The sequence below is a fragment of the Colletotrichum fructicola genome (assembly GCF_000319635.2).
Source record: "Colletotrichum fructicola Nara gc5 chromosome Unknown KSG_Nara_v1_contig04, whole genome shotgun sequence".
Classification (NCBI taxonomy): domain Eukaryota; kingdom Fungi; phylum Ascomycota; class Sordariomycetes; order Glomerellales; family Glomerellaceae; genus Colletotrichum; species Colletotrichum fructicola.
In genome coordinates, this window is record NW_027094054.1 from 3117889 (window position 1) to 3131092 (window position 13204).

The 13204-nt window shown below is 52.5% G+C and overlaps 3 protein-coding genes across 3 annotated transcripts; 1 reads left to right on the top strand and 2 right to left on the bottom strand.

Moving 5' to 3' along the window:
* Positions 1–2564: 2564 nt before the first annotated feature.
* On the top strand, positions 2565–3148 carry CGGC5_v007666 (uncharacterized protein; the record flags this gene model as incomplete). Its single annotated transcript, XM_032025004.1, has 2 exons — positions 2565–3020; positions 3068–3148. 2 exons carry the CDS (start codon positions 2565–2567, stop codon positions 3146–3148), a joined length of 537 nt encoding a protein of 178 aa, XP_031878368.1.
* A 3295-nt stretch (positions 3149–6443) lies between these two features.
* Positions 6444–7562, bottom strand: CGGC5_v007667 (uncharacterized protein; the record flags this gene model as incomplete). The annotated part of the gene is made up of 1 exon (XM_032025003.1): positions 6444–7562. One exon carries the CDS (start codon positions 7560–7562, stop codon positions 6444–6446), a length of 1119 nt encoding a protein of 372 aa, XP_031878424.1.
* A 989-nt stretch (positions 7563–8551) lies between these two features.
* Positions 8552–10076, bottom strand: GONST5 (GDP-mannose transporter GONST5; the record flags this gene model as incomplete). Its single annotated transcript, XM_032025002.1, has 4 exons — positions 8552–8974; positions 9167–9389; positions 9511–9686; positions 9810–10076. 4 exons carry the CDS (start codon positions 10074–10076, stop codon positions 8552–8554), a joined length of 1089 nt encoding a protein of 362 aa, XP_031878425.1.
* Positions 10077–13204: the final 3128 nt, after the last annotated feature.

Genomic DNA, 13204 nt, shown 5'->3' on the forward strand with positions numbered 1-13204 from the left:
TGAGCAGCCACACCTCGTGTTTCCGACCTGTAGCGCCATCGTGCCTAAGCCCGAGTACTGTGCGCCGGTGCACCGACCTTACTTTAATCTGTGTCTGTGCGCTGAGGTGGGTCCGGTGATAGGTACGTACTCTTTCCTCTTCGCTTCTTTCCATGGAAGTGCTCTGTTCCCTGCTCAACCTCTGCTCTTCCACTTCCCGTGCCGCTTCCTCTCGGATCACCTCTTCTCGCCTTGCGTCATCGCCAACACTTCGCCTATTAGCTGCCTTCGGGTTGCTTTTGCTTGGGAAAGCCAATAACGCCGGTCATAGAAAATCCCTCACCGAGGCACATCAATCCTACCTGTTGACTAATTGGATCCAGACGCTGGCCAAGGAAGCCAACAGCTGCATCAATGACAGGAATCTCATGCCTTCATTGTTGAATGCAGGTCTGACTCCCAACCATTTTTCTTTTCGAGCCACTAGTTCGCTCAGTCAGCTTAGACACAGCCTGTTTCCCCCGCGAGCCTTGCAGCTGCTCCCCGCGGTTGACTCAGTCCTGACCTCTCCTCCCGGGTAATGTCTCGTGTGCTGCGTTCTCGATCAGCCAGGCCGACTTTGCCTTGGGGCTGTCTGTGATTGTCTTTTTTCCATCAGGAGGATCGCCACGAAACAGCCCGAGAGCCCCAGTCGGCTTATGGGCTCTCAACCAAACATCGGCTGCAGCGGACGCATGATCCTCGCCGGGTTCCAAGACCTGTGTTCAGTGATTCCGATGTCCCGCCTTTCCCGCTCACTTGATCCACTTTGGCGACTCCTTCATCCCCACGGCGCCTCTTACGGGCATTGGAACTAATACTTGTCATATCAGGAAACCTTTAACGTTCGTCGAGATACGGCATAGGTTGATCATCTAGCTCCACCTCTTCATGGACCGCGTTCTTGATCAGTTCGGTTTCGGCACATCTTGGCAGGAACATCGGCGATGGTCTTCGTTTCTTAGAGCCTCGTTCGATTAACACGTTCATCGGTGGAGATTGGTATGTGACGGGCTGTGATAAATGCCAGACATTGCATTGCCTGCTTCTATGGCGCATGTCTCAACGACCCCCTCTTACGGGCTCGTGAAGATCGACGGTGATGGGGAGAGAAGACGAGGAAGCCGTCGTCACTGCCGGAGAACAGCTGCATAGTGTAGACTCAAACAGACTTGATCAAGGGCCATGGACTTAGAAAGGCGAGTCGGCGTCATTTGGAAGATACCTTTGGAAATAACGATGGTGAAGTAACAACTCAGCCCTTTACAGAACTGAAATGATATCATGAGAGCTTTGCGATTTCACACCCTTGTGAGTCCTTTACCGTTTAAGGCATTTGAGGCTACCCGATCTCACCGAAGCGGCAAGCAGATAACAGATTGCCACCCATAACCGTGAGTCAAGGGTTCTTAGGTCTGATCCATCAACTAGAAATCTCTGAAAGATCTTCACAAAGCTTGAAAGCATTTGAATAGTTATCACGATTCTAATGGACTGTGAGTGACTCCGTTTGCCATGTAACAATCAACGCAAGTGAAGATACAGGAAAATATCTCTGAACTGAAGCTCGTGCTCTACTTCAAATTCCACTTTGAAGTATGATCATCCCGCGCACTAGAGCCTTGCCACAATGGGGCACCACTGAAGCAGGAAAGATGACCTTCAGCCATCAGCAAGTTTATGAATTGTTCCAAATCGTATCTCTTTGAAACATGAACAAGATCAGAGCCAATATGATTTGAATCAGGCCAATTCAATCTCTAGCCTTATGAGTCGCGGACACGTTTGTAGTCCGTCACAAGTAGAACGTAAAATATGCTTCGCCATCAGCTGAGCACAACGGCTGCCTCTGCAATCGGTCAGCATTTCTGTTGGCCGCTTATTCGTACCTATCACGTTGAATAGTAAACGTTGCCGTTTGGTGATGAAGTCAAATATGATCTCGGACAAAACCTCTTAGTGGTTGATCCAGTTTCAAGATACGATCGACTGAAGCACGACTGTTTAAAGAGGGAGAAACGACATTGCGCTGTGGCTCAAATCTGATTGAGCTCGCTTATACGCGGAACGACCACTTGGAGAGAAGCAATGCGGTAAATGAACTACTACAGCTGGTACGAAGATACGGAATATGATCATAATGCTTACTGCTATGGCACAGAGGCAGTACTAAGTCTTCGCCATATTGCATCTTACTTGGACACTACCGCTGCGGCTGCCAGTGCAAGCGGTAAAATTGGAAGAAACTCCCCGGAAGCTCAATTATGAGCAATGCTCCTCATACAAGCGCCGCAAGATATGACATGCGGCCAGGATTGCGGACATCCCGGGAGTGTCGAACTCCGTCTTTGTCGAACCCCGGCGGCCCCATGCGGAGCCGAGGTCCGAAAGTCGTGCGGAGATTAGCGGCAAATAGTGGGGCTACCGAGGCACTCAGACTCGGGGCCAGACTTACACGCTTCTTTACTAAACCACTGCGCAACCTCTCTTTGAAAAAATTCTGTTGCTACGAAGTCACTTGCGTTTCCCCACAAATTCTTCGAAAAATGGCACGCCTTCCTTATCCCGAACCCCAAGCCAAGGGCCTCAACGTCCTCAAGCAGTTCGCCCACACCCCGGCCACGGCGAAGCACTGGGGCAGCATCGGCGCAGCTCAATTCAAAGACCTGGAACTCTCCAACAAGAACCGAGAATTGTCGATTCTTCTCAGCACGTCAAAGTTCAGGTCGTCATACGAATTTTCGCACCATGTCCCGGTGTCGACCAAGGAGGGGGTGACTGATGCGCAGCGAGAGGTTCTCGCTCAGGCAGGGAAACAGAAGGGCTTCTTAGCAGGGAAGGATGGCTCTGGGCAGTTGAAGGATCTGTTCACGCAGAAGGAGAGAACGCTGCTGGTGTTTCTTGAAGCTGTCATCGAGGGTCCTGAGGTGGATGACAAGGTGTTTGCGGGCGCAAAGGCCGAGCTTTCGGATCGTGAGATTGTGGAGCTGATCACCCTTCAGGTAAGGTTCCAGCTTCCATCTGTCACAGGTTCGTACTGACTTATCAGGGCTTCTACTACACTTGCTCGCGTATGACAACTGTTTTGAATATCGGATTAGATAGCTTTGCAAAGCCGGCTAAGCTATGACATGACGTAAGAAATATTCGTGAAGATTGAGATCGAGAGGCGAGATGTGGTTACATCAAGGCAGTGTTATTGGACCTTAAGTTGGATATCTCAAGATGATTCGATTCGTCACCATCAGCTTCAAAGAGTTTAGGACAACTCTCATCTAACAAATGCGCATTCAACACCTACCTTTTAGGCCCAGCCGCATCCAGTTTGTGGAGGTTTGCGCCACCCTATGAAAACTCTGTTTATACTTTGATAGATGCCTACTAAGCATCGTGATGCTGCTGATGATGATCAGGAATAACAGGTACTAGTTCAGTGTTCAGTCCCGTGGCCAGTATTGAGGTTTGAGAGGCGTCGAACTAGTGGGTGAAATGCAGTTTTCATTATTTCAATGATTGGAGCTATTCTGAATGAACCATAGTGCGAGCACTTCTTCCACTAAACAGGCTCATATGCATACACATTTCGAACAACTGGCCATCGTTCACCAACTAACGGTGTTCCAGCTTATGATTGATCTCCAGTTGGTTGAAGACGGCACTCGAAGAAGGATCACTAGTGCTCTGCCATCCTCAGGAGCTTAGTAGCCTTACATCGTAGATACCGAGGGTCGGCTGAGCCTTCTTGAGGAGACCATAAAGGAGGATGCATTCTCTTGGCTTTTTGAGCTAGCAGCGTTTTTCTCGAGACCCATCCCTTATGCTATGATTCCCTCGCACATTGCCTGCGGCCGCAGTGAGTGTGTCGAAGTCGTGCGGCAGAGAACAGTTGCGGCTGCACAAATGCAGCGCCACCAAATCTAAGAAAGGACTCTAACCCATTTTCACAATCGCCTGCAGTCGTCAAGCCCCTTGTTGAGGCTGGGGGGATGGGGCTTTGGGGAGGAGCTTCACAGATTCCATGACGTATTCGTACTCATAATAGCACCATATGAATGAATATCAGCGGAGTGCTCTTACTGGATTTACCTACTGTGTACCCCCTTGTAGGATGGGCCATGAAACTTCCTCAACTTAAACGAATATCGACCTCGTGAGTTCAATCTTGAGCTGCTCATCATGCAGATTTCTTACCTGCATGACCAATACTGGCGCCTCACACAATCACGAGATATGCACTCTCGCACTCAACAGAGGCACACACTCTCTTGTCTTGTTCTTCTCGAATCCTTGGGACTTGGGAACACCCCTGCTTTCACAATCCGCATACCGACAGATAAAGACTCACGGACTTTTGCCAAAACACTTCGTGACACCTACCAACAGACCCTCACTCGATTCGGAAGGTTCTTTCAAACGTATGTTAAATTACAAGAGCTGACAGTCTACCGAGTGGCACTACACGACATCAGTGTGCCCAACCTCGACAGCTTGCCAACCACCAAAGCTCTCGTCAAGAATGCCGTCCGCGATGAGGCGCTTACGGCGGCCTTGGGAAATCCAGAACACATGTGCTGGTCATGCTACAACTGCCTCTTTGGTCTCTACGAAAACTTATTTGTCAGAATCGAAAAGCGTGACGGCCGGATACGTGTGCCGATGTACGCTTTGATGATCCGATGGGAGACAAGGCCAATCGCGAACGCGCTTCTCTTCAGTCTTGTATCCATCGGCGCCATCTTTCTGGCCGAGTCTTCCCGTATTGTCCTCGATTTGTAACAAAAGCCGGTGCAACTGCGCTTAAATCGAGGCAAATCTCATGTCTTCAAGAAGGAACAGCAGCTAAGCAGCGCCACACGAACAACGAACAATGGGGAGGGCATCATGTACGATAGCCTCCGCGATGACGGGGGCTAGACTGAAATTTCAACGGCGGAAAAGACTAGAACAACTTCTAATCTGATGCACGTTTTACGAAGCAGAAAAGGATATTGACTCAGACGAGTAACATGGACGGAAGACATGTTGACCAGGATCATTCCTTTGCTTCACAGACTACAGCATGTAAAGTAATGGACGGCACGATGAGAACACGAGAAACCTAGTTCATTGTGTTTTCTTTTTAATAAACGATATCCTTTTGGTCACAAATGGCAACATCTCTTCAGTGATCATGACTTCATTGGCGAACGCTCTGTGAGTGTGGAGGTCCCAACAAATCGTGCCAACAATTCCTAAATCACACGCCCGCCCACGACAGCGCTGATGAATTTGGAAAATGCAATCAATTCAACATGGCTAATTCTACACTTTCTTTTCAGTGAAAGGGGTGAGTTCCAACGGCACTGCCATTATACATGAACGCTGGCTGCCACTTTATCTATTTATAGAGCCAACATCGGCAGCACCGAGAACGACTCAGGCCAAGCCCATAATTTAAACTATCACAGCATGAAGGGATCATGCATCATTGATTGCGTCTAGTATACCTTCACCAATATCTCGAAGTGCAGAAAGCTGCTCTAGATTATATAGCTTGGCTATCGCAAGGAAAGACGCATGCGACACCGAGTGGGTGTGTTACACGCATCACCACGGCCAACTCCGGTGGCATGGCAGGGGTTTTTCCAGCAACTTGTAGGCATACTATATTTCTAGACTGGCTGTTGAGAACAAGGAGCCATCGTCCATGCAAAGATGAGCGATGACAGCTTAGGGTGCGAGTCGTTAGGCTCGAAGGCTTCATCGCCAAGACCAGACCATGTGACGTTTAGTCTAAAGAAAAGCCCCTGAGACTTTTGGAAAGCTTCGGCAACAATCGTCCTTCAATCTCTCCATCAACCTCCAGATATGTTAGATATGTCGAAGGGTGTCTGATACACGCTGCGACTGCAATGGCTAAGCCAACGAGCACTCTTCACAGTTCGTCAACAATGTGTTATCGAAGTATGAATAATCTGAAGAGGGAGAGGAACAAAAACAATCATTACCGAAAGAGTCTCAAATATCTGCTATCACAGTAACGGCGTCACTAGCTTCTCGTAAGGCTCGCAAGTACTCTGGGAACATGCTTCGGCTGATACGGCGAATTGGCTGGTTGACGAGGGGATCTCATGGCTGCTGGACGATGATTTCATGCCAAAGGTGCTGGCAGTGACTGGAAATGTGCAGTCAGTCTCTCTGGCCTCGTTCATGTCAAGATATAAAGGGATAGCGAAACGTTCATGAAGCTTTCAAGCAGGCACCAATGCAGCGCTGGCTCGTCTTAGTCGTTTCTCCGAGGAAGCCAAAGAAGATGTTTCAAGCTCAGCGAGCATTCGAGAACGAATCTGCGTCAAACCTCCAGCGGAGGCTTTCCTCTCTGTTCGTCATCTCTAGTATTATTCGTATATACGCTTCATTATTCACGGCCGTCTCTCATTACTTCATCACAAGCAGCTCATCAACTCCTTCACCTCCCTCCAGACCCTCTCCCACCACCTCTCCCTCATCCCCAATCCTCTTTCATCGAACAACCAAGTCCTCAATCTCTGCAAGTCCCACCAGTCCCTCTCATCCACAACTCTCCCCAAGTCCCCATCATCAAACGCAATGCCTCTCCATAGCAGCACGCCCAAGACCTGTGCCCATTTCGCCCTCTTCAAAACGTCCTCATCGTCAACCACTCTCCCAACCTCCTCCCAAAAGAAGTCTCTCAGTTCTCTGGCTTCGGGGTAATATTCAAATCTACTCCTGCCAGTCTCCTCATCAATAATAACATCTTGCCCGAGAACCTCTTCAAGCCCGTACATCCCCACCCCAAAAGGCAGCCACTCCGCCTCTGCCCAGTCAATAAGCCCAACGACGCCACCATCGCCCTTCACCATGATGTTATCAGAGACGAGATCGCCATGGGTGACAACCCACCCAAGCCCCTCAACCTCATCCATCTCCCTCATAACCCTCCTCACAACACCCCTCAACTCTCTCGGCAGCCCCTTTGCCATAACATCCAACCTCCACCGCAAGCTCCCACCAATCTTCCCCTTCGCCACCGCCGCCGCATCCCTCCTCCCCCTCCACGAATCCGCAAACATCCCCGCGAGATCCTTCACAACCCTCCTCCGCATCTCCCGCTTCAAACCATTATCCCGCCTCCTCAACTCCGCAAGAGAAACACCACCAATCCGTTCAACAACATACCCAACCAACTCCCCCTCAACGACACCCAGCTCCTCCACAACCGGCACCCCAACCCCTCCCCCCAGAACCTTCCTCGCCTCCCCGCAAATCCCGACGTCAATACCATGCTTCCTCGGCCTGAACTGCACCAACCTCTCATCGCCAACCTCACACCCCGAATCCCTATCCTGACCCAGGGGAACAAGCAGGAGCGTATAAGAACAATACCCCTGAAACGGCGCGACCACAACCTCGCACCCGGGAAACAGCCCCCTCGCGAACTCGTGCATCCGCGGCACCGCCTCCTCCGCGCTCAACCCGCGCCGCGCAAGGAACGCAGCGACCTTGCGCGTCTCGTCGGCACCGACGTCAATAGCAGTCGTCATATTACGGCAGTCGCAGGTGCGCGCGCTGCATTTCGGGGTGGTGGTTCTCACTCATCAAAAGAACCAGGTGATTGATGATGGATGATGTGAGGTTTTTTAAGGTTTTTGGATTCCTTTCCCTCAGCCGCGTCCCGAAAGGAGGGTGTGGTCTAACTAGGTTCACATGACACCATCAGCAATCAGCTCCAACGCCGACCGACGTCTGCAGGTTGGAAGGGTGAGTGAGGGGGGGCGCGGCCGGACCGGGGCGGCTCACTTCACCCGACCACACCACTTCAACGACACCCGCACGTGGGGTTGATGACATGTCATCCGCCGTCGCCCGGTCTGGATTCATCATTCCGCGTCTTAAGATTAGCACTCAGATAGCTCCCTCAGTCACTTGCGAGATCACGCGTGGAACAAACTGTATTGTGAAATGGTAAGTTTGAATTACTACCAATGTCTTGTCTTGACTTGGGGCTTTAGAAAAATGTTTTACAAGACAAATGAAGTTGGTTTGGAAAAAGAAGAATCCCCACCGAAGAAGAGAAGAAGAAAATAAAAAAGAACAATTCCGTGTTTATGCCCGTTTCCTTTACTCCATGCGAAGGGTATATATAATTGATGCGCAACCCTGTGGATGCGCATGCATGCTTGTTTGACGGAGCCTGCTTCTATCCATCGTACACTTTTGACGGCTTTTCAGGAAGGTGGGCGGCTCGAATTAGCGTCGTAGGTTGCGGCAGCCTCAACTCGGCTTGCGCCGGCGTGACTTGTCCATGCATCCTGTCCTCGGGAGACGCAGCTCTTGCTATCGTCAAGCCCTGTAGGACGTCGAAGTTGCCGATTGGAAATCGGTGTCGATAATTCCACCCAAACGCCTCGTGCCCACGTCCTCGCCGACTTGACCCGGCTCTGCCTGGCGTCCGACTCTATGCTTTTCGGCCGTTACTGATATTCGTTACACGCGCATTACAGCGCACTCGTCGCCCGACAAGGCGAGTCGTCTATTTGCGGGCCTTGCGGTCCAGCTCGACCTTGCTGTACCACGCAGCACCGAGCATCGTCATGAGCATGCCGGTGCCGTTGAAGAGGTGGATCTCGACGCTGTCGAAAGCGACGATGCCGAGGAGGACAGTGAGGCACTGCTTGAGGTTACCGCAGACACTGATGGTCAAGGCACCAGCGACCTTGTTCGTCTGGAAAGAGGCGACGTTGAGGGCGAACGCGAGGGCGCCGTTGCCAGCGATGGCGATGAACGTAGCAAAGCCGAGCTCGCCTCCAACGACCATATCGCGAAGCTTGGTCAGCTCGCCGGCGGCCACAGCACAGGCCAGGGACTGCATAGCCGCGAAAGGCGACATGCGCAGCAGCACCTCCATGGCGGGCAGGGCCAGGGGGCCGGTCATAATGCGGTTAGTCGCAACGGTCTGTGGAAGTGTTCGTCAGCGCCTCATTTCATGCATGAAAGTAAACTGTAAATGGGCTGAAGGTTTGGCCATCGGGTTTCAGAGGCGGCGGGGACGACGGGTCCAATTGGAACAGCCACTCTCCGCGCACGACTCGACAACTCAAAAAGCTCGGATGATGGGCGGGTGATTGGCGAACCAAAATTAACATACCTTAACCGCAGCAAGCATGACACCAGCAAAGGTGAGCAGGAATCCAAGATCGGTGAAGGTGTACTCGCCGACCGTCGTCAAGGCGGCACCGATCATGACGGGAACAAGAGTGAGATAGGTCATGTTCTCGTAGGTACGGCCAAAGATCGTGCGGTAGATACCGACAGTGAAGACCGGGACGGTGGTTCTGAGGACCTGGTAGAATGCTACCGAGACCATGGCACTGTTCAGGTGAGTTAGCATGATGCTTGCATGAAGGCTTGGCCCCGCCTCATCCGGAGGCGGAACCAGCGGGATCCCGCGAGACGCCGCGCGGCGTGCCCGGGAGGAATCTGGATGCTTACAGCGAAAGGTTGGAGACGGCGATGTTGGTGGTAAAGAGGAGAGAAAACGCCAGGAGGATGAGGTTCTCACGACGTCCCAGGTGGGACATGGTGAAATAGCCTCCCTTCAACAGACCGAAGCATCCCAAGCTCGCGCACGTGGCGTGGATGCAAGTGAGAAGCCATGGGAAGGGGAACTGGGCAGAAAGTCAGTGAATGCCTTTTTTGTGAGAGTTGGTGAATGATGCATCTCATCTTGGCAGAGCTCCCGCCCGCGGAAGCTTTGCCAAGACTGAGAGGGAATCGAGGAAGCCACGTACGAATCCTAGGACCAGCTTGTTGTAGAGAGTCAAAATCAAGCTGAAGAAAAAGTAGGCGCACAACCAGGCGTACTTGACATTTGGCGAAATGGTGTACTCGACGGGGTTGTTGTTGTTGTTGGTCTTGTCTTCTTGTGCCTGCTGTTCGGTAGCAGGGCTTGGGGCGGCCTCGAGATCGTAGCTCTCCTCGACGCGCTTCTCATCGCCGTTGAGGAGACCATGGCCCTCCTCACTCCGCCGGGCCTCGCTCTTGAAGTTGTCGGCCATTTCTTCGGTATATTGTTCAGTTGCTCGTAAAAGTCGAGAGAGTTGGGTCGTTTCTCGTTCGTCGGAAGGTCGAAATGTTATTTTGTTTATAGGCCGTGTGTCCGCCGCAAAGTGCTAAACCCTGGCTGCGAAGGGGGTGGTAATGGCTGACGACTGTCCAAGTTTCACGACGCAGATCGGTCCCGGGCGTGGGGAGTTTGGCGTTCAAAACGGGCGTGCGTAAGTTGTCGAGCTTAAAAAATCGGACCAACAAGCGACGAGTGGAAGAAATGACTGTGAGTTGTATCTGTCGAAAATGCCGGAAAGGAAAAAAAGAAGAGGAGGTCCAAACGAGAGGCAGAGCGTCGGGAGGGTGAGTGAGCTCGAGGGGGTGAAGGAGGAAAAATAAGAGCCGATCGGGAGCTGCAGGTGCAGAGTGCAGGCAGGTAGGTAGATAGGTAGGTAGGCAGTTTGCTGACGGGAGACAGGAGGCGAGGGTGACAGCAAAGGGTGTTTGTTCAGTGGAACAGGGACAAATGAACCCAAGACTTCGGATCGCGGCGTTGCAAGGCAGTACCTAAATCCGATGCACCAATGTTAATGTCGAAACCCAGGAGAAGGAAGAGCCTTGGAGCAGGGGGGGTGGGCAGAAATAAGAATTGGGAGGGAAGGACAGGAACGACAAAAAACGTGTGGAGAGAGAAGGACTGGAGTGGCAGAGCAGTAGAGAAAGCAACGGTAGAAAAGGCGAGTGGGAATTGAAGTGGGAAAAAAGAAGAGGGGCCCCGACGAGGGTGCTGGTCACGACGTGGGTTGGTTTGCTTGGTGGTGGTTCCCCTGGTGGAGGCACCGTGGGCGAGAGAGGGGAGGGGGGGAAAGGACAAGAAGAGGAACGAGAGGAAGCCGAGATACTCAAACGGGCATCTTTCTCGCTTCCGTGCTTGGCATCAATGACGTTTCGGCTGGCGGCATTTGCCTCTGGCTCCTTGCTGCCTCTCTGCTCTGCTCTGGTCTGTCTTTCAGTCGCTCCCTGTACTTGGCTGTCCGTAAGTACGAAAGGTACGGTGCTTTTCTGGTGGTGACTGTCACCAGATCACTGCATGGCAAATTCTACGGCTCATCTCGACGGCAGAAAGAGCAAATTACAAGCACACGTAGGCTCAAACCCGGCCCCGCGACGATAGGCCAGCTAAGGTAGGGGTAAGGTGGTGAATCAAACCTCATAAACTGCTGCTCTCGTGCCTTACTTCCGTTGACTTACGTGGAGAGGGAGGATGAGCACACGCGGACGACGTACGCAGCAATAGCCCAGCCACAGACTCAGAGTCAGGTCAACTCAACCCGATGGGTTAGAGATGGTCACAGATGAGCAGCATCACGGCTCGCCGGCCATCAAGCTCCAGGGGACGCGGCGTTTTGGGGTTATTACGCCGCAAACTCTGGCCGTCTGCTCCAGTCTCGATGCTTCAACACCATCCGAATAGCCGTAGTCTTGAAGCTACCGGCCATGCTATGAGGCCTTTTGGGGGGTGATGCGGATGCCGAGAGCGCGTGTATGTGTGTGTGATGTACATTGAGCTACCTGCTACCCATCTTACCCGCCGTTACTGGCTTGAAGCAGAAGCTGCCGCCCGCCGTTTGAGCCGTTGGATCTGATTGCAGCGCGCACTCTACCTCGAAAAGGCCCGTACGATATCCGTAAATGCCTTAATTACTCTGCGTCCGTCGTGCTGCTTGCTTGCTGTTTGAAGTTTCCCGTCCCAACTCGCCAGCCGCCCCGCGTCCAGAAGGGCCGTCCTCCGATAAATAAAGGCGGCGGGCCTTCACTCTACCGTGGGCACCACTGCTACCACTGTCATCATCTATCCTCATCTCTGGTCTTGCACTGACGACAGCGCGTGCGGTGGAGGACGCCCCTCTGGCAGGTCTGGGACAGAGTGCTGGAGGAGCAGATGTGGCACTGGCATGGACTGGCACTGACGGCAATGCGCGGTAAGTAGCGAGCGGTGGGCGGGCTCTCTTGTCGATTCCATGGGCTTGGCTCCGCCAGAAAGGTACTTGGCCCTGGTCTCCGTCCGAACTGAGCTTGTCTTGGGAGGGCCCCTTGGCAGCCGCGTAAGCCTGGGCCCTGATTCATCCTGGTGCGACCGGATGGCAGGGGCTTACTGGTAGCGAAACGGGGCCAGTTAATAAGGAGACGGGGTCAGATACAGTGTTTTTTTAGGTGCCATCGCGGGATGGGAAAGTGGGAGGGCCGGGGTTGGGGCACACAATCACCGCTCCCAGACCGGGGTTGAAGTGTGGTGATGGGCGAAGAGAAGGAAGATGATGATGCCGTCTAGAACTCTGTCTGGATGGACCGGAGTGATTGGGATGATGATTCTGAGATGAGGCCTGCCTACCTGGGGGTACGTATACGCAGAACGGAGTCCAGGCAGTATTAGATAATCATCGATACGTACCGTTTTAATCGGTCTGGATTCTCAACTCTGAGACGGCGGACGGCGAACGGCACGCGCCCGCCAACGTTTATTTTTTATGGGCCTGCCAGGTGCGTTTCCAGAAATTCCAGGTCCTTCCGGTCTGGAATTCGACAACTGGGGCAGCAATCATTCTGGCGAAAAAGATGCTTACATGATGCCAACTTTGGATCGAGGACGTCACAGTCTACAGCACAGCCAGTCACAAATAGGAGCTTCACTGGCTCATCAAGGCAGAGGCGGCGGAAACAGTGGGGGCAGAGCGAACCACCCGCCAAGGGGCGCGTGGGTAAAAGAGTCATTATCACTGGCCGATCTCATTTAAATGCGGCTCTGGGCATGGACAAGCATCCAAGCAGCAATTGCCAGGACGGCTTGATAGATTGATAGCGGAAAGCAACGAATATTGAGCTGAAGCTGCTGTGTCGTATGTGAACGAGTATTCGTGTAATTCGTGTACGGTACCGAAATCGGCAAAAGGGATGCTAGTACCTGGGACGGTTGCTTACTTGCGACGGAAAGTAAGGCACGTTAGCTCGAGTCTAGAGCCCTCTCAGGTAGGTGCTAACGGTACCTTGATTAGCTTTCCGGATAGGTCAAGTAGGGCAACGCGCGCCTCGCTCTCGTGAGCGCCTGAAGCCGCTCGGGGGATGGGATGGGATGGCAATG